The sequence below is a fragment of the Serinus canaria genome, chromosome 12 (genome assembly GCF_022539315.1).
Source record: "Serinus canaria isolate serCan28SL12 chromosome 12, serCan2020, whole genome shotgun sequence".
Lineage (NCBI taxonomy): Eukaryota > Metazoa > Chordata > Aves > Passeriformes > Fringillidae > Serinus > Serinus canaria.
Genome location: NC_066326.1, coordinates 17,733,099 through 17,760,460, shown reverse-complemented (window position 1 = coordinate 17,760,460; position 27,362 = coordinate 17,733,099). Strand labels below are relative to the sequence as shown.

At 43.5% G+C, this 27,362-nt stretch overlaps 1 protein-coding gene across 1 annotated transcript in view; it reads right to left on the bottom strand.

Annotated features, from left to right (window-relative positions):
* The window catches only part of SLC6A11 (solute carrier family 6 member 11), a 92,936-nt gene that overhangs the window by 41,068 nt on the left and 24,506 nt on the right, over window positions 1-27,362 (bottom strand). Inside the window, exons 5-6 of the mRNA XM_009090977.4 lie at window positions 26,536-26,668; window positions 5,423-5,557 (exon numbers count right to left, since the gene is read on the bottom strand). Coding sequence (XP_009089225.1) covers window positions 5,423-5,557; window positions 26,536-26,668 — 268 coding nt within the window. The remainder of the gene's footprint in view (window positions 1-5,422; window positions 5,558-26,535; window positions 26,669-27,362) is intronic.

The window sequence follows — 27,362 nt, the reverse complement described above, 5'->3', positions numbered from 1 at the left end:
TAATCTGGCTGTGCTCCTCAAGCTCAACATTCACGTGAGAGTTGATCAGAGAGGAGCTACAAGCTGTGTTCTTCCCACAGAGAAAGGGAAATTTCTCCAAGGTTTTGGAAATCAGCTGTCCTGTGCTATTGTGGCTGTGCTGAGAGATGCCCTCATGAATGTGTTCATTAAAACAATTCACAACTTTAAAATTAAACAAAAAAAATAAAAACAAAACAACAGCAACTTGGCCAATTTTTAGCATACATACAATAAAGAAGAAAGCTTTATTCTTATTTTCCTTCCCTTTTTAACAGCCCACTGTTACAGCAGGGGTTAAATTGATGTGATTTTCCACACAATTATCCACACTGCTGCTTCCTGACCCACCAAACTGCTACATCTGCCCCTCCCTAAGCTTCTTCCAGGCACAAATGCTTGCACAATCCCCTTACAAAGAGCCAAATGTTTTGTCCAGAAGGGCTCAGTGAGCAGCACACACAATGACAATCACCCCAAATCTGGGCAGGGACAAGCAGAACCACGCTCGGAGTCAGCCCTGCACAACAACCCCAGAACAATCCCATTAATTGCTGAAGCAGGGCTTTTGTGTGGGTTATAACTCAGCAAAGATCCCTCATTTCAGCCAACCTGTGTCTCCCAGATTTGGGCAGAGGGAGAGATTTCAAGCCAATTTGGGCATGAAGATTATTGAGACCTTTTTGTTGATGAAGGGAAACACTTCTGAGGCTTAAACAGAGCTCCAGACTGTTGCAGCTTCCACTGAGGCAACACCAAGAGATTGGTGGGAGCTGTACACATGACAAAAAATGGCATTTTCAGAGCCAGAGGGCTGGGTCTGCTGGGAACACAGAACATAACAATGAAATGGAGCCCTTGGAAGCTGAGGGGAGCTGCAGAGATGAATAGCTGCTCACAAAGCTTTAACCCACCACGGAATGCAAATTGCACAAAGACAAAAGAGTCCAGAACTTCAAACTGGATGGAGCCTTGAAGAGAAATTTCATTTATTTAATGCCCAGTGAGCATAGCTGGCTGTGGGGCTCAAATACCTCTCTCCTCATGCAGACCCAGCACCCTCCCTGAAATCTTATTGGAACAGGACTGCAGCTGAAGAGGAAAACAAATTCTGCTGGTCAACATGATTGATGCTCTGGCACTAGGGAGTGAATGCACTGAAATGAGTAAACATGGAAACTGGGAGCACCAATCTCCAGGTAGGGTCAGCTGTGCTCCTTGGCAAAAAGCTCCAGAACCAACTGGCAAGAGGTTTAGGGAGTGGGGGAGCTTCTCCTGGGATCTGTGGGTTTGAACATGGAATTCTGCATTTCCAGAAAGTGGAGAATGCCTCTAAATCCATCTTACTGCCATTCAAAGGTGCACTAAAGCTGCACCAAAATCTGTTTTTAAAATAAAACTCCTTGTGCCAAATTCTAGTTTTAAGTCTGAAGAACTAAGCTTCCTCTGTTTCCTGAGAATTGACTCAAGATCTCATCCATTAGTCTGAGAGCTTTCTTCAAGTATTGAACTCATCATCCTCAACAACCTATTGCAGTTTTGGTGGAATGACAGTTTTTTCCAACACAAAAATAATTCTCTAAAACCAATGAATATTACATTTCAATTTCAATTACCTGCATTGGTGTTTGCCATCTCTGTCATGGCACTTTTTTCCTATTAAAAGATGTTTAAAATCCAACTGAAGAACAAGAACTTGTCAGGGAAAATCTCCCTGAGCCTGAGGTGGAATTGGCACCTTAAAGCACTCCCAAAAGGAATTCCAGCCCCACAGGTGAGGGACAGACAGACAGACACAGCCCTCAGTGCTGCCCAGGCTGCTCCCACCAACCCATGGGCTTTGCAAATTGTCATGGCAACACGAATTTCTTTACAAGTGGCACCAGGGGAGTAAATAAGCACATGAACCCTCCTTGGAGCTGGCAATCATGATGTCCCTTAAGCTGGCAATCATGATGTCCCTTAAGCTGGCACGCCCTGCCTCAATGACAAACACGAGCAAGGGTGTCAGTGGCACGTGGGAAATCCACAGGCAAGGCAAAATCCTGTTAGGAGCCTCTAGAAAAGCCCTGGGCAAGGGAAGGAAGCAGCTCTGGAGCAGCAGCACTGAGCTCCTGCAGAGAGCTCAGCTCTGCTGGCACAGCTGGCATTGTTCATCTGCACAGGAGAAGCTTTGGGGTGACTGAACTGTGGCCTTGCAGGGCCTGCAGGAAACACTGAGAGGGAATTTTTACACGGGATGGAGGGACAGGAGAAGAGGAAATGGTTTCAAATAGGCAGAGGGCAGGGCTGGATGGGATATTGGGAAGGAAATCCTGCCTGAGAGGGAGGTGAGCCCTGGCACAGGGTGTCCAGAGCTGCTGTGGCTGCCCCACCACTGGAAGTGTCCAAGGCCAAGTTGTGATGCCTCAGGGTTTGGCTTTTCTATTTTCCCATTCTGTGCTGCTTTAGTGTGTGGGGCTGAGCTTCACATCAGGAGATGCTGAGCTGTGCCAAGAGCAGGGAGACAAAACAATTCCTGCTCCAGCTGGGCACCAAGGACAAATGATCCCAATCTCAGCCCAGGAGCACAAACCCCGTGGGCTGGAGAGAGAAAAACAAGGGTGGGACTGGCTGGGCTAAAGCTGGGCTGGGACAGTGAACTGCAAGGTGGGAATGGAGCAGAGCTGATCCCAGGGAGAGACCCCGTGCCCATTTTGGGGCCATTTTGGGTCACCTTGGGTGCAGCCCTGGCTGGGCTCTGGTGCTGCCCAAGGTGGGTCCATGGAGGAGATCCTTGGAATCAATCCCTGCTTTATTCCTTAACTCCATCCAGCCTCTGCTCCAGGGCAGCCTGCACAAGGCATCAGTTCAGGGATTTTTTTTCTGCTATGGGAAGAAAAGCCAGAAGGGGGATCTGGATCCATTGAGTGTGAAACCAATGAGTTTTAAAACAGAAATGCTCAGGAACCATGGGAAGGACAACATGAATTTTGGGTGTGCACCCTTGGCAGGAGGACATCAGTTGGACACTGGGGCTTGGAGCACCCCAGGACAGAGGAAGGTGTCCCTGCTCTGGCAGGGGTGGCACTGGGTGATGATCCCAAGCCCTCCATGCCCACACAGACACTGCCCAGGCTGTGACACCGGATCAGGGCACCAGAGATCTGCTGGCCAAACACCAGCTCCAACTGGGCAGAACAAAGCAATGCCCCAACAAACACAGCACACAATTCCCTGTCCTGCCTAGAAGAGCTTTGGGCTCCTGGGGCTCAGCTGGGCCCAGGCTGGACTCTGGATTCACTGCAGGCTGAGCCTGTTGGGAGGTGCAAACAAATCTCTGGAATGTGCCAGGGAATCCTGCCCTTCCCTGTGTGCCAGGGCTCATTTCTCTGCTGACCTGGGGCCACCCCTGCTGCAGGTGCAGGTGGAATCCTGCAGCCAGCACCGACAGCACTCTCACAGCCCTTCCACTTCCCACCCCTGCTGACACACAGCACACACACTGGCAGGTCCAAAAGGCACCACAGGATCAAATTTTCATCTAAAATTTTCAATCTTTTTAAATAATCTTTTTTTTCTGTTTTTCTTTTTTTTGTTTACTTTTTTTTTATTTGGGTTTTTTAAATATCTTTGTTGTTGTTTTTGTTTGTTTGGTTGGGTTTTGTTTGTTTATTTTTTTGGATTTTTTTTCCATAGAAATATTGCTTATTGAAAGCAAACATTACAGATATTTCAGATGCCCCAATGAAATTACCCAAAGAAGCCCCTCTATTGTCTTTCATTTTATTTTTTTTATTTTAAAAACTACATGTCTAAAGTAAGCAAAGATTTAAAAAAATTATGCTGCCACATCTTCAGTAAGCAGATTAGAAAAATTCATTTTGACAAATATTCCCAAATTCTTTTCTGTCTGCTTCTCAGGATCCATTTAATAATGCAATAGCCTCAGGAGAAACACTGGGTAATGCCTTTCCCAGTGCCAGAGCAGATCAGTAAATGCTGTCTGCAACCTGTCATGTTCTACAGAGATTGTGCCACTTTCCCCTTTCAATATCACACACATGATGGACAATAACTGTTCTATTGTAATCCTCTGTCCCTGGAAATTTAAAAAAAAAAAGCACAAACTTAATCCATTCTTTCCATGTTCTGCTCTGCATTAGAAACAACAAAACAGGCAGATTTCCTGGCTGGAGCACTTGGTTCCTCCTCAGTTGCATATTCTGCTATAAAGACAGCAATCATCTGAATGAATAATTCCTCTGTTAATTCTGCCTGAGATTTAGGTTTGGAATGAGAAAAGAACCAAAAAATGGCAAAATCCCAGCTAAATTTGTTCCCCCTGAGCTGGTGTCAACACTCTTGTCCTTCAGTGGCAGAAGCACCAACTGCAGCTGGCTCTGCAAATCCTCATTTATCAACCAAAATCCTTTCCAATTTAAGAACTGACCTGTTCCAACACCCAGCATGGCCTTACAGCCCCATCCCCAATTCCACAGCTCCAGTGAGGGACTGGGTAACTTTTGGTTATTGAGTTCTTTGCCAGCCATTTTTTCCTCCTCATTTTAAATCCCAAGTTGCATTTAACAGAGGGCACTCAGCAGACACATCCATGTGATGGCACTGCACCTGAATATCTGCAATATTTCCTTGCATTTCCTTCCTTCCCTGCACTGCTGTGCAGCACCCCCTGCCTCCTGCACATCCCACCTGCCTGGAACCTTCTACCTGAGCAAAGCCTGGCACCTGGCAGAGGCAGATTCCTTCTGGGAGCATTTCCTCCCTCATCTCCACCAAGGAACAGCCCTCACCATCCATCTCTGCAGGCAGGAGAGGCCAGGCAAAGAGAGGGGCTGGATTAAGCTCTTTTCTGAGCCAGAGATGGGGAAACTGAGAGGCATTTAAAGAACTTTTATTCCATTTTCAGTCTCACGAGGAGGGTGAGACCATACAGATGTTATAACCCACACCACCACAATCAGAAGCTATTTTTTAATTACAAAACACTGTTGTCATTTCTTGGCTGTCAGCTCTTTGCCACACCATGCTGTGGATGCCTTAAAGCCAATCATCTAAAATTACCCCTCGTGTGTCCCACTCCAATGCATCTTTCCCAGTTCTATTTCTCTAAAGTATCCAGTCTGATTTGCAAGGCCATCCTTCAAATCTTGTTTTTCGTTCCATTTCTCTCTCAGCAATGTCTGTCCTGCTCCATGGCATTCCCCAATCAGCATTTCTCCTCTCCAGGTTTGCACACACCATGTGAGCCCTCTGCCAGGCTGGGAGAATTCCCTACGAATCCATTCCCCACAAAGGGATCTGTGCAACCCCCCAGCAGTCCCCTGTGTCCAGACCTCAAAGCCAAGGGCTCCTGCAGTTTCTGCCAGGCAGGAGGGCACACAGAGGTGCAGCCATGTCCTACCTGTGGGTCGGAGAGGCGGGAGATGTCGGGGTAAAGGTAGAACTTGATGCCCTCGGAGGCGCCGGGTAACGTCACCCCCCGGATCAGGAGGATCATCAGCATGATGTAGGGGAAGGTGGCTGTCACATACACAACCTGGGGAGGGAACAAACAGCAGAAAAGGACTTGGTGAATTCTGGCAATTCTGGGAATTCTGGGAATTTTCTCCCAGCTGCAGCAAACCCATCTTCTTTTCACGTCTGCTGGAGGAAAAGTGCTTTGGGTGTCTTTGTGCAGGTGGTTTTGTCCTCTAACCATACTCCCTTCTGAACTCTTCAGGGTTTGTGGGAGATGTCAGAGCACCTTTTATAGTCCTCTGTGAGTGTATCATTTCCAAACACATGATAACAAGCAATTAATCACATCTTTTATAACAAAGCAAGCCATGGATTCTCAGTCACCCCAGAATAACTGATTACCCTCCAGCCTGCTCTGCCTGCATGTCTGGGTGTCAGGAAGAAGCATTTCATCAAGCCCAAAGGTTAAATTCTATCCATATCTCCTTGGGATTTGACAGAGAACCCTTATCTTACCAAGAACCTCCAGGCAAAATGTCTGAGGTGTTGAACCCCAGCAATTTCTGTTTTCACATACGTGGCCACACTTTTTTTTTTTTTTCCAGAAATCAGTTTGTTCTCTGCATGGGCAGCAACAGGAACCCTGCAAGAAGTCACATTTTCCAAAGGAAAAATGGAGCAGAATTGGTCCTGTTTCACAATCCCAAACCTGAGAGCAGCACATGGCATCTCAAACTCAGAGAAGGATTAAATTATAAATTTCATGGCACTTTCAATATCTTCTTTATGTGATAACCATCTCTCTATAAATTTAACTCTGTAATTTCCTGTGGCCATTTTCACCTGTGTTACTCTTCCCCCTGCCTTGAACCAGTCAAAACTAGCTAAGCTGCAAGAATGGGAAAAAAAATCATTTGGTGAAAAATATAACTTCAAAAATATGTGGTTTAAACTGAGGAGTCCAATGTCTGTCTCCTGTGGAAATGAAAGGGATGCATCAAAGAATGACCTGTGAAAGGATTCTCAGACATATTTTTGTAATTAATGAGCTAAAATTGGATTTTCAGACTATTTAACCCCAAACATGAAATGATCTCATGTGCCTGATCAGGTCCCCTCAAAAATGGAGGAACTCTCACTCCAGCAGGTGAGTGCACTGTGCTCAGAGCCATTAATTCCCATTTTGTCCCCTCCCCAGGAGCTCCTGAAAGGAGGCAGGATGGGGAGTTTAGGAATCAGTGCCACTATCAGCATCAGCATCACATCTGTGGAGCATTAAAAGTTTCCTGAATTGTTTTCTTTTCTTTCAACACATCGAACCTCTCTGAATATCAATGTGAACACAACTGTTCCTAATTACACCACATCCTGTTTTAATTGACTTTAATTGCTTGGTATGTTCATTTGCATCCCAATGCTCAAAATGCTTTTTTTAAACCCTTGTCAGAGCCATGCCAATGTTTAAGCAGTTGGAAACAAAATAAAAATTTCTGGCAGGCGAGTTTCTGCACCAAGTTCTCCTCTCACAATGTGCTTGAAAGAAAATTTGACAATGATATTTAGACATACAAGTAGGTGGAAATGCACCCAACAACTCTGAACTATCCTTGGGTGCTTGACTGAAAGTACATTGGAACCAAAGATCCTGAAAATTGATATTTTATTGACTGCCACAAACTTTAAGTATCAAAGAATAGGAAATAAACTGAGTAGCAAATACTGGAAATTTAAATACCAAAACCTTGAAGAGGCTTAGCTGTCACTCAAGGTTAGTTCATAAATATCCAGATACCTATGAAACGATTTCATGAGTGAAGATTTTGAGAACTGAGCTGGATTTCAGTTTTGCCTTTTCATATCTCAACAGCACAGATTTGTGCCTGGGCTCCAATTTGTCCCCTGGGAGTGCAGAACTTCTTGTCCTAAATGAAAAGGAGTTTTTGGGAGCACTCCAGGCAGACCATGCTGCAGGGTGAGGGGATCTGGCTTTTGAGGATGAGTAGGAGAAATTCAGGATAACCCTGCTGGGAGAATAAGGAGGAAGATTTCCATGCAGTCAACTGAGCCCCAACCCACGGAGCTCTCAGAGCCCCAGATCAGATTTCTTTGGCCAAAGTTCCTGCAGAGCATCCTGAGCTTCACCCTCTTCCTCACAGCAGCACAAAGCTCTGAGCCTTCCTCCTTTGCTGGGCTAAGGACACACAGCCAGAGTTCCTGAGCTAAAAATCACCTGAGCTCCACCTGAGCTCCACCTGAGCCCCACCTGAGCTCCACCTGAGCTCCACCTGAGCTTCACCTGAGCTCCACCTGAGCCCCACTTGAGCTTCACCCTCTTCCTCACAGCAGCATGAAGCTGTGAGCCTTCCTCCTTTGCTGGGCTAAGGACACACAGCCAGAGTTCCTGAGCTAAAAATCACCTGGGGGCCAGGAGGGGGATGGAATTCTCCCCTGCAAGCTGCAATGGTCAAGCTTGTTTGCACTATAAGGAGCCAACTGTGTTTTATAAATGGGATAAAATTTATCTTGATGGCTCAGAAAATTCCTGGCTTGCTAAGCCCTGTCCTCCAAAACCCTCTATTGCTCCACTGGGCTGTGAACATGAGGAATATCAGTGCAGGAATTGCCAGAGATGTGCCAGAAATCACTGTTCAGGTGTTTATGGAAAATCAGACCTGCTCCCATGCCCTGCTCATCCTTATTTTTCACAGAGTATTTTAATCCTGGTGTAATTTAACTTTATTTATTTATTTATTTGGAACCATGAGCATGGAGAACCAGAGAGAAACACAACTGTACCCACACTACACTACACTCCTGAGTGGAAAAACTGCTCAGGAACCAAAATTCCACCCAGTGATGCCAGAAGGAAAAGAGAAATTTTTTTATCCAGGGAAACAAACTGGCACAAATGTAGAAATATAATTATCATACCCCTGCCTGGCAGCTCTGCTGTCTGGGTAGCCAGACAAAAAAATCCTGTTTGGGGCAGTATTTCCATCAAAGGTTTTAAAAAAAAAAAGTTTTTAAATTGTTCCACAAGCCACAGTCAAACCAGACTTGACCTCACCGATATTTGCCAGTTTCAGAAATTCTGATTTCCTAGATGGTACCAACCTACCGAGATGATAAACAAGATAAAAGATTTTCTTTTTCAAAGTGTGAAATATGCCATGCAGCATTGCTGGGAAAAGAGGCTTTTGTTCCTCTGACTCTACAGAGCTACAACTGAAAAGGGAGATTTTCCACATTAATTGGATTTAGAAGTTAAATGGCATAAATGGAATAAAGGAATGACAGCAGGTTCACAAGGTTTTTAAAAGGATGTCAAAAGGGGGAGCACATTCGAGGTCCACCTGCATTTTAAAGGTAAAATTTCATAGGCAGAGAAAGAACCACCAGCAAAAACCCAAGAGAAGAGCAGCAAGTGGATTTGTATGAGTGGGATGAGGGGAGGGGTTGGAATCAGCACATGGGCTGATTTTTCTCTTTTCCCTGTGTGTTTCATGGATTTATTCAGCATCATCTTCTCTTTGTCATCTTGTTTTATCCACAGAGGGAATCTTGCACCAGAACAATTCTGTGAAACCAACCTTAACTAGATTGCCTGTGAACTGCAGATTTCCTTCTGAATTCCCACTGAATCACGTGTGAGGGCAGGAATAAATTCCAACCCCAGCAGCTATGAAAATGTCATGAGATTTCAGGTCTGAGAAATGAGTATCCAAAAGGAAAATCCCTTGGGAATGAAAATTCAATGGGATGAGGCAGAAGAGAGGGGCCAGGAGAGGACAAGGGGTGAAAGGATGGGAGAGCCTGAGTGATCACAGGGAGCAAAAGTTTCCACATGAAATAATAACTGCAGGAAGGAATAATTCCAGCACCACCTCACACTGAGGTCACTGCCTGGGACACAGACAAATCCCTACCTGGCAGAGCTGTGCAAGCCCAGATTTTTTTCCACACAGTGGTGAAGGCAATACATAAATAAATAAATGAAAGTCTGAGCCCTGCTGGAATGGTTTTCTTCACAATTAAATGAAAACTTCACTCCAAAATTCATTGAGTCAATTAAAAAAACAAATAAAAACCAAAAAATAAAACCCCAAATCAAAACGTTCTGCCTAATTTTGGTTTGGCATTCGTTTAACTGAATGGGCAGAAGGGAGCTCTCTCTTGAATGAAAAATGCTTCACCAGCCCAAGTTGTTATTTAGAAGCCTTAATCCCATGTTAAAAATGGGTGAAAAAACCTAATTTCCATCTTTTTTGCATTATTCTTTATTATTATTCAGATTATTCTTTACATTTGGTCTGACTTTATACACTTTTCAGCACTTCCCAAATTCCATTCCAAAAATCTCTGTCTTCACAAAACTGCCTGCCCGTGGCCCAAAGTTCCAAAAGAGAGAGAAGTCCTGGTGGAAGGCTGAATCCAAAAACTCCATCAGAAACCCAGGCCTGCAGCTAAAACTGGAAAACAATGAGACAGCACCAAGGGCAGACAGCATCCAGGCACAGCAGCAGCTCATCCTCCCAGCTGAAATAAAGGAAAATTTCACTTCCATGAGGAGCTCCTGCTCCCCATAAATATTCCTTAAGCAGCAGCAAGTTGGTTAAATATGTGTCATTTCCCAGCTCCTTCCAACAGCTGGGTTTGTTTCCAGCTTGCCCAGGAGAATTAAAATTAAGATTTGTCTTCCTTCTGCTAAAATTGCTCTTCAGGCTTGCTGGTTCTTTTGATGAGGTCTACAGACCTCCTACTTAATAAGTAAAAATATCAGATTTCCTTCTTTTTTGAGTAAAAATTCTTTTATTACCAGGTCCTGCCCCAAAACATTCACTTGTAAGACTACCAGGAACAGCATCCTCTAACTGTAATTTGATTTTTTGTTTAATATTCAGAGGCACAAAGAGGAAGAGCTGCCCTCTGGTTGTGGGGAAGGGCTGGGCTGGAATTCTCAAAGGCAGAAAGCCTTGAGCAAAACCAGCACTAGAGTTTGGCAAGCAGACACAGCTCTCCCAGTGGAAATACAAAAGCAGATTCCCAGTGCTAAAATCTTGGTGTTATTGTCCCTGGCATCTGGAATGTCTTTCTTTAAAAGCAGTGGATATTTTGGGTTCTGTGGGTTTCCTACCAAGAAAAGACAATTCATTGAAGTTTATTGTTTTATCTCCTCCAGAAATGGTGCTGATAACCCAGTGCAAAACAGCATCCTCTAACTGTAATTTGATTTTTTCTTTACAATTCAGAGGCACAAAGAGGAAGAGCTGCCCTGTGGTTGTGGGCAGGGAGAGGAAGACTGATGGGGAGGAAGCAAATTTCAGCATCTTGGCTGAGCTCATCACTGCAAGCAAAGTGTTTATGTAGAGCTCCCATCAAGGAGGGAATTTGCAGAGCCACAAATATCTCAGAATTAAAGACTTCTATTTAATCAAGTAAAAGTCAACTCTAAAAATCAATCAGGAAGAATTTTAAATATAAATTAGGACTAATTAATCAACTGAGAGTTGGGGGTTTTTTTGCCATTTTGTAAAGGTGTTTAAAATGTACCAGTTTATCAAAACAAAGCTGTTCCTTTCCAGAACCTTCTAGGATTTCCAGAGCTCTCAATGCCATCTAGTTCACCTTCACAGACAAACCTGACACCATGAGTTATACACAGACCCAGAAGTTTGCATTTTGCTTAAAAAAAATGTGTAATATGGGATGGCTGTTCTTCATAGCACCCCCATTTCTGTGAAAATAATTCAGAATTATTTTCACAGAATTCACCTGAATTTCCAGTTTAATTGATTTTACACAGGCAGAAATGGGGGCTCAATAAGGCATTGAATTAATTGGAATTGTTACTTAGTCTAGACAGCCCTTCCAGTTCTCACTCCTCAGGTCCTGACCCATCCTAAAAATGTTTAACCTTCAAGCAGATAGAGCTGCAGGGCAGGAGATGATTTTTCCTCTCACTTCAAAATGTGTAAGATCTTAAATGTGCATTGGAATGGACTCCGAATTTTGGGCCAACTCCTTCTCCTGGTCCAGGGTTTGTTTGCTCTCTGATTCTTCCTGCAGAACATGACACTGGGTTTCCTGTCTTCATGGAATGATTATGGATTATATAATAAATCTTATTTCTACTTATCTAATATTATATAGTATTATATTATACAAGGGATTTCCTTCAATGATTCGTTGCAGTGAATCAACATTTTCCAGTAAAATCAGGATTTACGAGAACATTCCTTATCATCTCCAGCTTAGATTCCTGCTTGATTTTCCTCACTTTTCATTCAGAAAAAAAAAAAAAAAAATCAAACAATACAAAAACACACTCCCAAATGAACACCAGCACTGAGGTAAAAAAAAAAAAAAAAAGTGCTGGATGAAGTCTGAGAAATGCTATGACCAAAGGATTATAGGGGAGGTTTTCCAGCCACAAAAAGGTAAAAATGTGGTAAAACCACATTTTCACCTTTTGAGGGTTTTTGAGGTAAAACCCTCAAAAGGTGAAAGGTGCCAGGGAAAAGATCAATGTGTCAGCCAGGCTCTGCTGTCACCAAACAAATGCATAACATTTCAAATAATTGCAAATATTACAAATACAGAACATTAATTCAATGGTGAAAAGAATTTTGCACCAAATGAATCATAGGTGAGACTTTCTTTGAAAATTACCCTGTCCATCCTCCAAGCACTCCAGCAGGTTTGGTAGTGGCCATCTCCAAACCTAGAGATTTAGAGAAAATCTAGAATCTAGAGAAAACTTTTGCAGTTTTCTGGGCACCACAGCACTGTTTAATCTTGTGCAGTAAAAGTTGGGGGGAAAAAAATATTTGTAAACTGGGAGGCAGAGATATCCTTTAGCACAGGCCCACCTTTTTTTCTTTTGATGGTTTTTGTAATCATGATGTTGAAGGAAAAGGGTCAGCCCTCCCCTGGAGGGGCAGCTCTGGTGATTTCTGCTCTCTGGGACAGGGACAGGAGCCAGGGAAAGGCTGGGGCTGGGCTGGGGGGTCAGGCTGGAGATCAGGGAAAGGTTCTGTCCCCAAGGGTGCTGGCACTGCCCAGGCTGCCCAGGGAGGGGTGACATTCCCAAGAGCTCCAGGAGAGTTTGGATTCCACTGCCAGGGGTGCCCAGGGTGGGATTGTTGGGGTGTCTGTGCAGGGCCAGCAGACTGGGTGATCCTGCTGGGTCTCTCCTAACTCAGGATATTCCCTGAATCCATGGACTGTCCTGTCCCTTCCAAGCAAACCATAAAACCCCAAACCATATGTGGCAGACCTTGATCTTTGCCTGGATGACACAGCTGTTAAACAGACAGGCCCTGCCTTGGAATGTTCTCTGTCCTGATTCTAGGGCCATAGAAATTCAGTGTGATTCAGGCTGTGAATCATGGGAAGGGCACGGGAATGGCATGCAGAGCATTTCACTGCACAAACCAGGAGGAAAAGATCAGGTGGGCTCAAGGAGTTGATGAATTTTCAGTATCTCCAAATACAAAAACTCTGTAACCTCTCTGGGCACCTGTTCCAGCATGTGAGCACCCTCAAAGTGGAAAAGTGATTCTGTGGTTCTGTTGGGAGCCCAGGACTTTTTCAGGAGAATAAAGAGCTGTCATTTCTTTGGGGAAAGGTGTTTGTGTGCCCCCAGCAGACAGCCCAGTTCTGTCAGCCATGAGCAGCAGGAGCTCTTATCTCCATGGTGACAGCTGGGAGATGGAGGCACCATGAAGCATTCAGAACCCTCCTTGTGCATTAAGGATAATAACAAAAGGACAACAAATGGCCTCACCACTCAGACCAACAAGCACCCTTATCACCCTGACCCTGGTGCTCCACGTTTCCCTTCCCTGTGGCCACTCCACCCCCCTGAAGCAGTTTGTCACACCTTGATGAGGGTTTCTTGCTCTCTAACTTCCCCTCCAAGTGGAGCTGCTCAATCAGCTCAAGGCTGCCTTGTAGGACACCAATCTGACACTGCTGCAATCAGTTGGTGGGTTTGAGAAGAAAAGGTGGTGTGTGCATAGAAAAAATGAGAGGGACCACACAGTAAAACCCTTGGGCTGAGGAGAGGGTGGGTGAGGAGTCCATGGTTGCCACAGACTGATTTTCTCTGTCAGGGAAAGGCTTTGATCTCTCAGCCCAGCAGAGATCCCCAGTGGCTGCTCTGGGGATGTAAAGGGCCCTCCCTGGGGAGCACAGAGCTCTCCCTGTGCTCATCCTGGGAGCAGTGGCAGATTTGTCTGTGGGGCTGCTGGTGGATAAAACCAGCACTGGGAGATAAAAGAAACCATGGGAAGGATTCCACTGATTGATGAATGGAAAAAGAGATTTGCTTTTACAAATAAACTGTAGGTTGGCTGAGAAATGAAATTAGATATTGAGAGATGAAAGAAACAATGAGGAAGAAAAACCCCTAAATTCAGTAAGAATTAAAAATGAAAAGGGAGGGTTGTACATTAGAGGGGAATCTCTGAGATCAGGTGTTCTGGGATGTCTGAACCTCTCAAGTGCCTCAGAAATGGGGAAAGAGAGAAGGGAAATGGGGAATTGGGATAAAAAGGAGGCTTGGAGAGAGCCCAGGGGATGCCCCACGGCCTGTCCCTTTATTGGAATAAAGCCAAAAAAGGGCTCTTCTGTCTCCTTTTTGGACACAAACCTCTGGTGCTTGTGGGTTAATTTTCCTGACAATCCCACACTTGGAGCACTGAGATTCCACCCTCAGCAAGGCACTCCAGGGACAAGGGACACCCAAACCAAAGCTCAGAAATCCTCACTGACCTTGAGCACTGCAATTCTCCCAAACACATTTTACACCCACAGGAAAGAACCCAGAATGTTTTTACTCTTTCTGCTTGTATTTCCCAGCAGATGAACATATTCTCTTATTTTAGGGGCACATGCCAGGGATTTTTGCACAACTGGAAATGGCAAGGCCTCAAGAGAGGCTCTGCTCTGAGAGAGCTCCTCAATAAACACAGAGTTACCCCATGTCAGGAATATAAGCACTGTTCAGACCTGTTTATTTTTTTAATTAACTTAATTAACAGCAGTGCCTTACACTTTCCACACCACCACTATCTACTAACTGTCCAAGGTGTCTGCTTTCCATGGCACAGTGCAGCTGACAGGGGATGTTTTGAGTTTCTTCCTTGCATTTTTGGGGCACACAGGTTTTTTGCAGCAGCAGCAGAGTGAATAGCAGGTGCCCAGCAGCCAGCTCCCTCCTGGGGATGTGTTTTAGTTACCAGCCCAGCAGCAGCAGCTGCCTGAAGCTGCCTTTGTTCCTCCTGAAGCAATTTATTTCATTTCATTAAGCTCTGCCATTCTTGGGAGTGAGTTTGGGTCTGAGCCACAGGAGCTGACACTGGGGTGGGATACAGGACTCGAGTTTGTAAATCTCACAAGGACAGCCTTGTAAACAAAACTTGTACTACAAAGACATCTTCACACTGGAGATAAAGGCAGAAATGTGGACTTGGCTGGCTGCAGAAAGCAGAGCCTGCCTTCCCACTGGCAGGAATTTGGGTTAATACAGCCTGGGCATGCAGGGTATGGGAATGGATACCTGAAACTGCAGCTAAGGAGCCAGCCCTAAAGGTGGACAGATCAGCAGGAGCTGAGGACAAACAGCCTGGGTGAGAACAGGGAGTTGTAGCTGTTCTGTGTCATGGGAAAAAAATATGAAATTAGAACAGCATTAGGAAAGTCAGAGCTATAAATGTTTGTGTATCCCTGTGTGCTCCTGCAGAAGAGGTGCAAATAATAGCCCAAAAAAACAAAGCAAGACTGGAGAAAAGCTGTGAATTTCTGCACAGAAATTGCAATAGTCATTGCAGTTTCTGTGCACACACAGAGACCAGGACATGGCAGCCACAGAGTTTTGGGAAGGGCAGCTTTGGAAACCCCTCAGGTGTCAATCCCAGCCAGCAGCACTGAAGGAATGATATTTTAACCCTGACATGTGCATCAACAATGACAATAAGTGGGAAATGTCACAATGATAATAAATGGAAAATGTTGTGTTTTGGCTATAAATTTGGGGAAGAGGATGGGTAAGGAAGGGCAGGTTCTGAACCATGAAGAGATCACACTCTGAATAAATGAGTGCAGCTGTCACACTGCTAAAGCCTCTTGGCTGGGCCAGTGTAATTTTGATAATGAGCTAAAAGTTCCCTGGTGGCCTCAGTGGCAAAAAGGAGCTGAATGTGTTACCTTGAGCCAATCAGTTCTTTATTCCCCCAGGGTTTGCTGTGCTCATCTGTGCCCTGGGGCTTTCCCTTGAATTTTGCAGCTATTTTCCCTGCATTGTCACAGCAAATCTCCCAGCTGGCCCTCCAGCCTCTGCTCATATTTTAAGTTCCCAGCCCAGGTGATTTCTCTGCCCAAAACCTCTCCCACCTGCAGGTGCCCTGAGCTGCCCCTCAGTGCCCTGAAACCCTTTTTACTCTCTTCAGCTGTGGGCCAGGGCTCAGATCCACCCTAAATATTCATAGAAAAGTGGATTTCCCCTCTAAGGTGCAGCTGGAAAGGACTGAAATCATAAAACCACACTTTTTATTGAAGTTTTCTAAAGATGAAACCTTCCCCAGCAGTCAAACAGGTCAGGAAAACCAACGAGAAACACAAAAATCAAATATTTTTTTAACAAACCCGAGGTGTCCTTAAATGCTCAGAGCCCAGGAGAGTGGAGGAAAAAAAAAAAAAAAAGAGTTTAGAAAGCTCAGGGAGAGGAGGCAGAGAGCAGGAACTCTGCATGCATCTCATGAATGTTCTACTTTCCCCCTCTGAATGCAGACATCAGCCTTGGCCACAGCCAAAGCCTCACCATGAAGGGCCATTCTTTGCTGTCACTTCAGCCTGAAACAAAAGACACTTCAGGAGATACAATCCTCCTGCCCAGTTCCTTTTCCTGGGCTCTTACAATGGGCCCTAGTTATTTCTTTTTTTTTTCTTTTTTCCCTTCCACACATCTTTCTCTTATTTTTTTTGTTTCTGTCCTTTTGCTCCTTCTTTCTGCCTCATTGAATCCATTAAGGCTTTTAGATGGCCTGCTATTGAGAAATAAATTTTCTTTGGGACTAGTGGCTGAGTCTGAACTGCTGGCAAGCAAGGCTTAACTCCTGAGGGGAGGGAAAATATAGAAAAAAAATTATAGAAAAATATAGAAATTAAAAATTGAAAATAAAAATAAAATCTAGAAAAAACCACCTCTGAGCTTGGGCTCTTCAAGCACACTGGATACCCAGCAGTGCCTTGGTCCTCAAGGAAAAGGAAAAACTCAATCCCAGGAATTTCCCCACTTCTCTCATGCATCAATCCTGACACACTGAGCTCTCTTGCTGCTTGTATTTCCCAGCAGATGGATATATTCTCTCATTTCAGGGCCACATGCCAGGGATTTTTGCACAGCTGGAAATGACAAGAGAGGCTCTGCTCTAGGAGAGGTCCTCAATTAACACAAAATTACCCCCAGTCAGAAATATTTTTTGTTCAGGCCTATTTTTTTAATAGTTTTAATATTTTTTTTAATTGCTCTCCATCACAGAATTGTTGGCCCAGTGTAAACCCAGTGCCTGTGCCTGCAGAAACAGAAATCCAAATCTCACTTGATTTTCTTCCTCAGCTTATATCCCAGAAGTAGCAAAGACATATTAGCTCCCATTATTTTTTCTGCTCTGTGACCCAAGGACTGGAGACAGCCACAGAAATTCTGTGACTTTTCCTGGCTGCTGTTTCAGCCTTGCTGCAAATCTTTGGGCAGAACACACAGGCTCCAAGGCTTGCAGAGAGGTAAGCAATTAAATCTAACTATATTTAAGCTTAAAAAGATGCTGTTCTTTGGAGAAACCATTGGAAATTACTGCTTGCTATTTGAAATTCTTTGTTTTAGGCAGGGAAAAAAAATCACATTTGGAAAGAACAAATATAGGGCTGAGTTATTTGGTTCTCATTACATTTGATTTTTTTTATTATCATAATATTATGTATAAAAATAAAATTGAAAATAATTGGGGGGCACATTATGTCATGATAGATTATTTCAAAGGCAGCAAAGCCCAGTTCAAACCAAGAGAGCTAAAATTCACCTCAGAACCAGGACAAAAACAAAACCTTCAAAGTTCTGAGAGTTACAAAACCATTCACAAAATATAAAGAAATATGAGCTGGAAGTGTGTGTGGGGTGCAAAAATAACTGATTATGTCTGGATAATGAAGATTTCTGGGGATGTGTCCCCATGAACCATCCCCTGCTCCCCTCCAGGTGGAGGAGGGAGCAGAGCTATAAAAACAGAGCTAAGGGGGAATATTTGGAGTTCAACAGTGAGAGGTGACACCACACTCAGCCAGCAGGGCCTGGGAACTCCTGGTTTGCATTTTAAATTGTTCACAAAATTTCTGGGCATTTTCCTCAACATCAAAATGAAAAATAAATTATAACCAAAAGTTTACTACAGTTGCAGATTTATTTTATATTTTTAATTTAGTAGTGCACAGGTAGAGCTTAATTTGTTGGGATAAACTCCCAACAGGTCAGGGGTCTGTTTTATACTGAATTATTCAGAACTGCAGCCTGGGACATGTGGTCCTCAAAAACATCATAAAATGAAAAAAAAACACCTGAGTTCTCTACCTTTAGTCACACCTTGTTAAAATGTGAGTGGGAATTAGGGATTTTTAAGTACATTTCCTTGGCCACCTCAATTACACATTACAAATGGTCCAGTTTGCAGTGGCTGTTTCCTGTCCATCACGGATTAACAATAATGTCAAAACCCCTTTTCAGGACAATTTCCTGTTGATGTTAACAGGATTCCATGTCAGGATGTCCCAGCAAACAGGCTGGACCTGTTCTCTTTCACCTCTGGGATTTTATAATCAACACAGACCTCCAGAAATGTCCTGACACTTCACTGGCCCTTCAAAGCCTCCAGCTCAGCAAACCAAAGGGATCCATGGCAATAATTACCACCTGATCCATGGCACTAATTACCACCTGATCCATGGCACTAATTACCACCTAATCCATGGCACTAATTACCACCTGATCCATGGCACCAATTACCACGTGGTCCATGGCACTAATTACCACCTAATCCATGGCACTAATTACCACCTAATCCATGGCACTAATTACCACGTGGTCCATGGCACTAATTACCACGTGGTCCATGGCACTAATTACCACATGGTCCATGGCACTAATTACCACCTGACCCATGGCACTAATTACCACGTGATCCATGGCACTAATTACCACCTGATCCATGGCACTAATTACCACCTGATCCATGGCACTAATTACCACATGATCCATGGCACTAATTACCACCTGATCCATGGCACTAATTACCACATGGTCCATGGCACTAATTACCACCTGATCCATGGCACTAATTACCACGTGGTCCGTGGCACTAATTACCACGTGGTCTATGGCACTAATTACCACGTGGTCCATGGCACTAATTACCACTTAGTCCATGGCAGTAATTACCACCTGATCCATGGCACTAATGACCACCTGATCCATGGCACTAATTACCACGTGATAGATGGCACTAATTACCACCTGATCCGTGGCACTAATTACCACTTGATCCATGACACTAATTACCACGTGGTCCATGGCACTAATTACCATGTGATCCATGGCACTAATTACCAAGTGATCCATGGCACTAATTACTAATTGATCCATGGCACTAATTACCACGTGGTCCATGGCACTAATTATCAAGGGATCCATGGCACTAATTACCAAGTGATTCATGGCACTAATTACCACATGATCCATGGCACTAATGACCACCTGGTCCATGGCACTAATTACCACGTGGTCTATGGCACTAATTACCAAGTGATCCATAGCACTAATTACCATGTAATCCATGGCACTAATTACCACGTGGTCCATGGCACTAATTGCCACCTGATCCAATGCACTAATTACCACATGATCCAAGGCACTAATTACCACGTGATCCATGGCACTAATTACCACGTGATCCATGGCACTAATTACCACATGATCCATGGCACTAATTACCACGTGATCCATGGCACTAATTACCACGTGATCCATAGCACTAATTACCACCTGATCCATGGCACTAATTACCACGTGATCCATGGCACTAATTACCACGTGATCCATGGCACTAATTACCACGTGATCCATGGCACTAATTACCACGTGATCCATGGCACTAATTACCACGTGATCCATGGCACTAATTACCACGTGATCCATGGCACTAATTACCACGTGATCCATAGCACTAATTACCGCATGATCCAATGCACTAATTACCCAGTGATCCATGGCACTAATTACCACCTGATCCATGGCACTAATTACCACGTGAGGAGCAGTGCAGCACTGCAAAGGACAGCAGCTGTGCAGTCAGAAAATTAATTTCAGGGAATCACAGAATAATTATGGCTGGAAAAGACCAACCCTAAGCCCAGCCCTGCCAAAGCCACCACTGTCCCCAAGTGCCACATCCGCGTGCCCTGGGAATGTTCCCATGGATGGGGATCAAACCACTGCCCTGGGAGTCTCCTCCTGTGCCTCAGCACCTTTTCAGCAGAGAATTTTTCCCAATATCCAACCTAAACCTGCTGCAACCTGAGTCCATCTCCTCTCATCTTTGTTTCCTGGGGGCAGAGCCCGACCCCTCCTGGCTGCACCCTCCTGCCAGATCATTTTAGACCAATAAGGACCTCCTTGAACCTCCTTTTCTCCAGGCTGGCCATCCCCAGATCCCTCAGAAATTCAGCCTAAACCCCTCAGGCTGATCGGGGCTTTAAATGCACTCAGCAGCCTCTGCAGGACTCTGGTGTAAGTTTTTTGTGTGTAAAGGGTAAATTAAATGCTCAAAGCAGGAAATATCTGAGGCTCTGAATGGAATCTAACTCATTTTCCCAAATGGAACTTTTGGAGAGCATTACAGGTGAAGGCAACAAGCAAAATCACAGGGAAAAGAGAAAAAAATCACAATCAAAAGAGTAAAACAAGAAATGATGCCTTCATTTGCACATATCCAACCCCAAATTCTGCTTCTCGTGGTACCTACAGCAGCAGAGCTGTCCCTTTGAGAAAATAAAAACTTCTCTGCTTTGCTCTGGTGTCTGTAACTTTTCCAGTGGGGTTGTGTAGAAAGTGGAACACTTTAATGAATAAGGGAGGTGACAAGGACAATATCAGAGCCCCTTGTCCTTCTATGTTCATATTCAACAGCTGCAGCACCCAGAAATGCTGCCAGGTCATTTGCAAACTGAGCAGTGTCCTAGAGCTGCAGTGATCCATCAGGGGAGAAGAGCCCAGTGCAATCATGAATCTGTTTTGACTCACAGCAGTGTTCATTCCAGCATCTTTTTTCTGCAGAGAGAGGAGCCACAGCAGAGTTTTCACTCATGTGGCACAGCAGACTCTCCCAGCAGAGATCTCTGGGCTGTGGGTAACAGATTCTGCAGGGTGGAAAGGGGTAAAAAGGGTCTGACAGAGCCCCAGTTTATCAAAGGCTTGAGGAGAGCCTGCAGGATATTTGCAAATGTGATGCTGACCTGAAAAGCCAAGCAGATTCATTCTAGAGCAATACCCACAGCCCCTTGGCTCTGGGGCTACAGCATCCCTGCTCTCAGCACCAGCCTCTGTGTTTGTCTGCTCCTGGGGCAGCTCTGAAATATAAAATATTGAGGGCAGCTGAAATCCAGCACCTTCCAACATCAGGAAGTGGAAATTCAGGGAACTGAGCACAAAGAGAAGGAAAGGAGGAAAATATTCAGAAGTCAGAATCAGACAGAATAATATTCAGTGATGATGGCATGTAGAGGAGTTCCAGGAAATGTTGAAGAATGGATTCCTGTGAGATTTTTCCCTCTTGCAGCTGGTTCTGCACAATGAGAAGGATTTCTCATCATTTATTAACCAGTAACTAGTGCAGAAGTAAAAATCACTGAGCAAGAATAACTTGAGTTTAGCTCTGGCAAAAGAATATTTGCATGATGTTAACAGAAACCAGTTCAAAAAGACCCAAAATGTTTGAGAATTCAGAGCTCATACAATCAGTGGGATATTCTAATATTCAATAAAATCCTGGAGGGAGAATTTTCTTTTAACACTTCACATCAGAAAATGCTGGCTTGAAGTTGAGTCATAACATGACAAAACCTCATCCATTATCAAGTTTAATTAATGTGCTGTGGGTGGGATAAAATGTTCTGATATCACTAAATTAAAAATGATCCAAAGACTGTGGGGGTTTTAATACTTTTGATTTTAAAAAGTATTCTCTTTATTTATATTTCTCCTCATCTACAGCACAAAATCCTGAAGCAGCTCAGTGCTGATTAGCTCTCATTGCCACTCAAGTGGTCCAGGCAGGAAAGCTAAATTATTTTTTAACTTGAGTCTATTAATTGAGATTATTAATACAGAAATCTTTTCAAATCAGGAATTGGAGACACTCAACCCATGCTCTGTAGAGACATGGATGATACAAAAAATAAGCTTTGATTTGGGCTGGGTAACAGAAATATAACAAAGTCATAAAAAAGAAATCATTTTTAAACAAAATTAACTATTGTAATGAAGAAACATGTAGGGAATAATTGATTATTGGAGGGAAATTAAGCATTGGAAGAGGTTTTCCCAAGACAGGAGCAATCCCTGTCCTTGGAGGTTTTTAAGAGGCAGCCAAACACCAAGACAACAGTTCCAGCTTCAGGGCTGAACCTCCTTTGACCAAGAAGTTTCACCAGAGACATTCCAAGGTCCCTCCCAACCTTGATATTTTTATAACTCCAAGTCCCTGCCAGGGTTTCACACCAGGGATATCAGCACAGGACAAGGATTTGCTGATGCACCCAAAAATTAACAAAGAACAGGAAAGAAAACTTAAAATGCTTTTCTGTCACTCTGAGTCCAGCAGGCTCCTCCCTTCAAAAAGAATGACCTGAGCTCAGTGAAAGGCTTTGTTTGCAAAAACTCCCATGAAAATAAAAAATAAAAGGGAAATATTAGGGTTACTGCCTTCAGCAAGTAATTTAGGAAAAATACATTGGCAGCTACTGGTGTTGCTCTTTCAAAGCTTAAAGCAAGAGGACATTTAGTTGAATTAATAAATGGATGATCAAGATCCATCAAAGAACAGGTTCCCTTCTTCCTGAAGATTTCATTCATGAAATAGGAAGATCAAAAAATTAGGGAGACTCAGCAGCTCTGTGTACAATACAGAAAAACTCAGAGTTGTCATAACCAGAAATTAAAAGTATTTTGGAAAAATCAGCTCCTGAACCAAACCTAATGATCAGAGACTGGAATGATAATGTAAATGTTAAAAAAAATTATCTTTCTTCAGTCTTCTAGATAGTTCTTACCTCATCTTTGGGAGCTTTTGATCTCAGCTACAGAAAACCCTTCTCCATGAGGTGGAGATCAGATATTGTCAAGCAAGTTTCAAAATACACAACAAATGATGATAATTGCCTTGGCCTATTTTTATCCTTCTGATTTTGAGTTTCTCATTGAAGGGTCCTGCATTTTGCATATTTGTAACATTTAGAGTGTGAAAGCTGGCACACAAATTCCTTCAGATTTAAGATTGGATAATTCAGGGCAAGAAAAGCTGGAATAACCAAGGACAAGGACCTCTGAAAGGGCACAAGTCTATTTCACCTGGATTTATTCTGCTATTTCACCTCTGTTGGAAGGGAAAATGGAAATGCTTTGTGAGAAAGGGATGAATTTCAAGAGCAGCAATGGAAAAGTTTGGAACATCCTGTGAGCAGTGTAATGAGCACTTCCTCTGGAGTTAAACTTTAGGTTAGTCTTAATATATTTAATATCCTGAAATATTAAATATTCATGATCTGTGGTAGTGCTGGTTGGAGAATGATGGGGTTATTTCATAACAGCTTTTAAGGCTTGGATTTTTTTTTCCACCATGCATTAGAATGCAGAGTAAAAAAGAGGGAAAGGGTGAACCAACCTCCTGAATATTTCACAGAGCACAAGTGTGTGGAGAGGACACACCTTCTCCATCTCACCTGTTTCTCCTGTCCTCTTTCTCTCCACCCTCCTGTCCCACAGACACCTCCCTTTGAAAAAAGTTGCAAAGGTGATAAAGCTTTAAGAATTTTTTTTTGCTTTGAATAAATGTATTTTTAACTGAAATGATCCAATGCAATTAAAGTATGTCATAAATTAACCAGACTGTTATATCATTATCATAAAAAACCCAGGAGTCAATTTTAAGTGTTTCCTGGAAATGAGCATGTAATGAATTCAATTTAACGGGAAGGCTTATGGATGAGCTTAAATATGAATTTTAGAAATGGCATTAGATTTGAAATGGAAACTTCAGTGAGAAATCTGCCCCATCATTTCTAGTTCAGAACATGGAATCCATTTATAGCCCCCCCAACACCTGAGTGCTGCCTTAGTTTTTCAGCTGGGAAGTTTGCTGCTCTGGGAAGGCAATGCCATGGCCCAGATTTCCAGAGATTAGGCTGGTAGAAGTGGCAAGGGGAAGAACATTGAATAAACTGTGCATTCAAACATTAAAACCAGTAAATGCATGCATAAGGGAAAAAAACTGCACAGCAGAAACAGATCTGGAAAAAGGAAACATCAATATTATATCAATTATCAATGTGATATTGAATTATCAATATTGGCTGGGACAGATCCTTCCTGAAAGCCAGGGAGCCTCTGGAAAGGCAGGTTCATAGGTACCACAGAAATGTGGGAATTTACCAGTCCTGAGGAATTCCTCAGGATTCTGGAAACAGAGCAGCTGCTGGTGGCAAAGTGATTTAAATGCTGCAAGTACACCATGAGTCTGCCTCTTACAGAACCCTGATCTCTAAACCCTGAGACCTCTTAAAGCTGAACATTGGGTATAAATTCCCTTCTCTTTGCACTTCTGTTGCAAGACTAGAAGTTATTTCTCCTTGTTGAAAAGTTTATTATCCCATTTCTCGTGGCTGTTCTTTCCCAGGCTGACCTCATCAGAAAGGTGATTATCAAAATCACACTGAAATAAAATCAATTTATTCCACCTCCCTAAAGCTGAGGGTTTAGCTAAGCCATCAGAAAAAGAAAAAGAAAAGGTCAGACAGGTTATCCACCTTCAAAGCACAAGATCTGGTTCTGGGGAAATGGCAGAAACTGAAAGAATGGAAGAACAATAAAATCCTGGATGTAAACTCTAGAAATGTCAAATAAATCCTTTCCAAAGTCACTTCAGCCCCTCCTGAGCCCAGGGCTGCTCCCAGTGCCCTGGCTGTGAGTGCCTCTGGCCCAGCCTGGCGTGCGAGCACACACGTGCAGCCACTGAGCTTTCCCTGCACCCCTGGGGCAGATTAAACCATGCTAGAATACATCTCCATCCTCAGGCATTCCTTCTGAGGGAGAAAAAACCCAGTTCTGCTCAGTTTCATTTCTTCCCCACCAGCTGCAGCCCCTCAGAAAGCTCCAGAGTGCTCCTTCACCTCCCTGAGCCCACGCCAAAGGTGAGGACATTGATCTTGGCATTCCCTTGGATCACTCTGGCCTCTCCAGACTCCTCTCTTTGGGATTTTCCCTGACTCTAAACTGTTCATTCTCATCCTGCTGCCTCAGGTTTGGCTTTTCTATTTTCCCATTCTGTGCTGCTTCAGTGTGTGGGTCTGGGCTTTGTGATAGGGGATGGTGAGCTGTGCACAGAGCAGGGAGACAAAACAATTCCTGCTCCAGCTGGACACCAAGGACAAATGATCCCAATCTCAGCCCAGGAGCACAAACCCCGTGGGCTGGAGAGAGAAAAACAAGGCTGGGACTGCCTGGGCTAAAGCTGGGATGGGACAATGAACTGCAAGGTGGGAATGGAGCAGAGCTGATCCCAGGGAGAGACCCCGTGCCCATTTTGGGGCCATTTTGGCTCATCTTGGGTGCAGCCCTGGCTGGGCTCTGGTGCTGCCCAAGGTGGATCCATGGAGGAGATCCTTGGAATCAATCCCTGCTTTATTCTGGGACTCCATCCAGCCTCTGCTCCAGGGCAGCCTGCACAAGGCATCACTCCCTGGCCCTGGCAGGGTTTCTCAGCTGTGATTTTCCCTGCACTGATGCAGGTGGGGCTGCAGGAACCTCTGTGTGTGTGGGGGAGTTCTTGCATGGCAAATGCAGCAGCAGCTTGAGTGGCACAGTTGGCAAACACCCCCAGAACCAGCAACTGGGAACAGCCAGAATGCTGACAGCACCAAGGATGTGTGCAGCTGACACGGCTGAAAAAATTCACTCTGGTGTTTCCTAAATTCCAAAAATCCATTACATTTCAAATATTTCATTTATACACAGAGGTCACTAAAACAGAAATAAAAATATCCTCAACCACAACCCAAACTACGTGAGAAACATTTGAAAATCAGATATTTCAATGCTGCAATTGTGTTCCTGGTTTCCTTTATTTCCAACATGAGAAACCAGTGGTTGTTTTAGATCCTCCCTGCAGATCTGTGTCACTTTTCCTCTCTCAGAGGAGTTGATTATTCACAGAATACTCAGAGCTGTGGCTGTCACCACTCCAGGGACAGCTTCTCCCTCACCCCATGGCTCCCTGCTCCCAGAATTGAGTGAAATTCATTCAAAAAGTGCTAAATATTTTTATTTTTCTCTATAATATGCCTGTCTTCGTCCTTTCTCTGAGTGCTTTCCTTATTTCTGCTCTTGGTGTTCAATCTGTATTTTCAAATTCTCTTTTTATGTGCATCAAAACTCTCGGTGACTCCCTTGTGGGATTGAGAGTTTTGACTCCTGACAGTTTGGGGCAAAATCCAAATTTGGCAGAATTTGTGCACACAAATCAACACAACCTGGTTTCTTGCCAGTAAAACTCATTGCTAAATTAACAAAAATAAAACAAAACCACCCAGCCTCACCTGAGAGAAGTAGAGAAAAAGCAAATCACAAAGCCAAAAAGAACAAAAAACCAAAAAAATTCTTAATTACAATTAATTACAGCTCCTCACACATGTGAAATTCTCATGTTCAGGTGGAAATCAATATTTCAGCCTCACCTTTCCAGTGGATTTGGTGCCTTTCCAGATGCAGAAATAGCAAATAGTCCAAGCAGCCAGGAGGCAGAGGGCGAGCTCCCAGCGCAGATTCCCAATGTGCTCAATCCCGTCGGAAATGGCCAGCACCCTCCGTCTTCCATGGGGAAAAGAGGGACAAAAATCAGAATATTCAGCTGAAACAGCACTACATGGGATAAAACTGAACTAGTTACAAGAAAAAAAAAATAGATTATTGAGCTAAAATGGCACTGTGTGTGAAATAATGGGGTAAAAGTGAATTAATTACAAAAAAAAATTAATTATTGAGCTAAAAATAGCATACCTGGGAAATACTGGGATGGAACTAAACTAGTTACAAAAAAAAAAAAAAATAGATTATTGACCTAAAATGGCACTGTGTGTAAATAATGGGGTAAAAGTGAATTAATTACCAAAAAAAATTAGATTATTGAGCTAAAATGGCATTATGTGTGAAATAATGGGGTAAAAGTGAATTAATTACCAAAAAAATTAGATTATTGAGCCAAACTGACACTGTGTGGGAAATACTGGGGGAAAAGTAAATTAATTACAAAAAAATTAGATTATTGAGCTAAAACAGCACAACCAGGGAAATCCTGGGATAAAACTAAACTAGTTACAAAAAAAAGAAATTAGATTATTGAGCTAAAATGGCACTATGTGTGAAATAATGGGGTAAAAGTGAATTAATTACAAAAAAAGATGATAATATTGAAGAAAACAACAGTTTTCTTGGAATAGTGGGATAAAAGTGAATTAATTACCAAAAAAAATCAGAATATTGAGCTAAAACAGAACTTCATGGG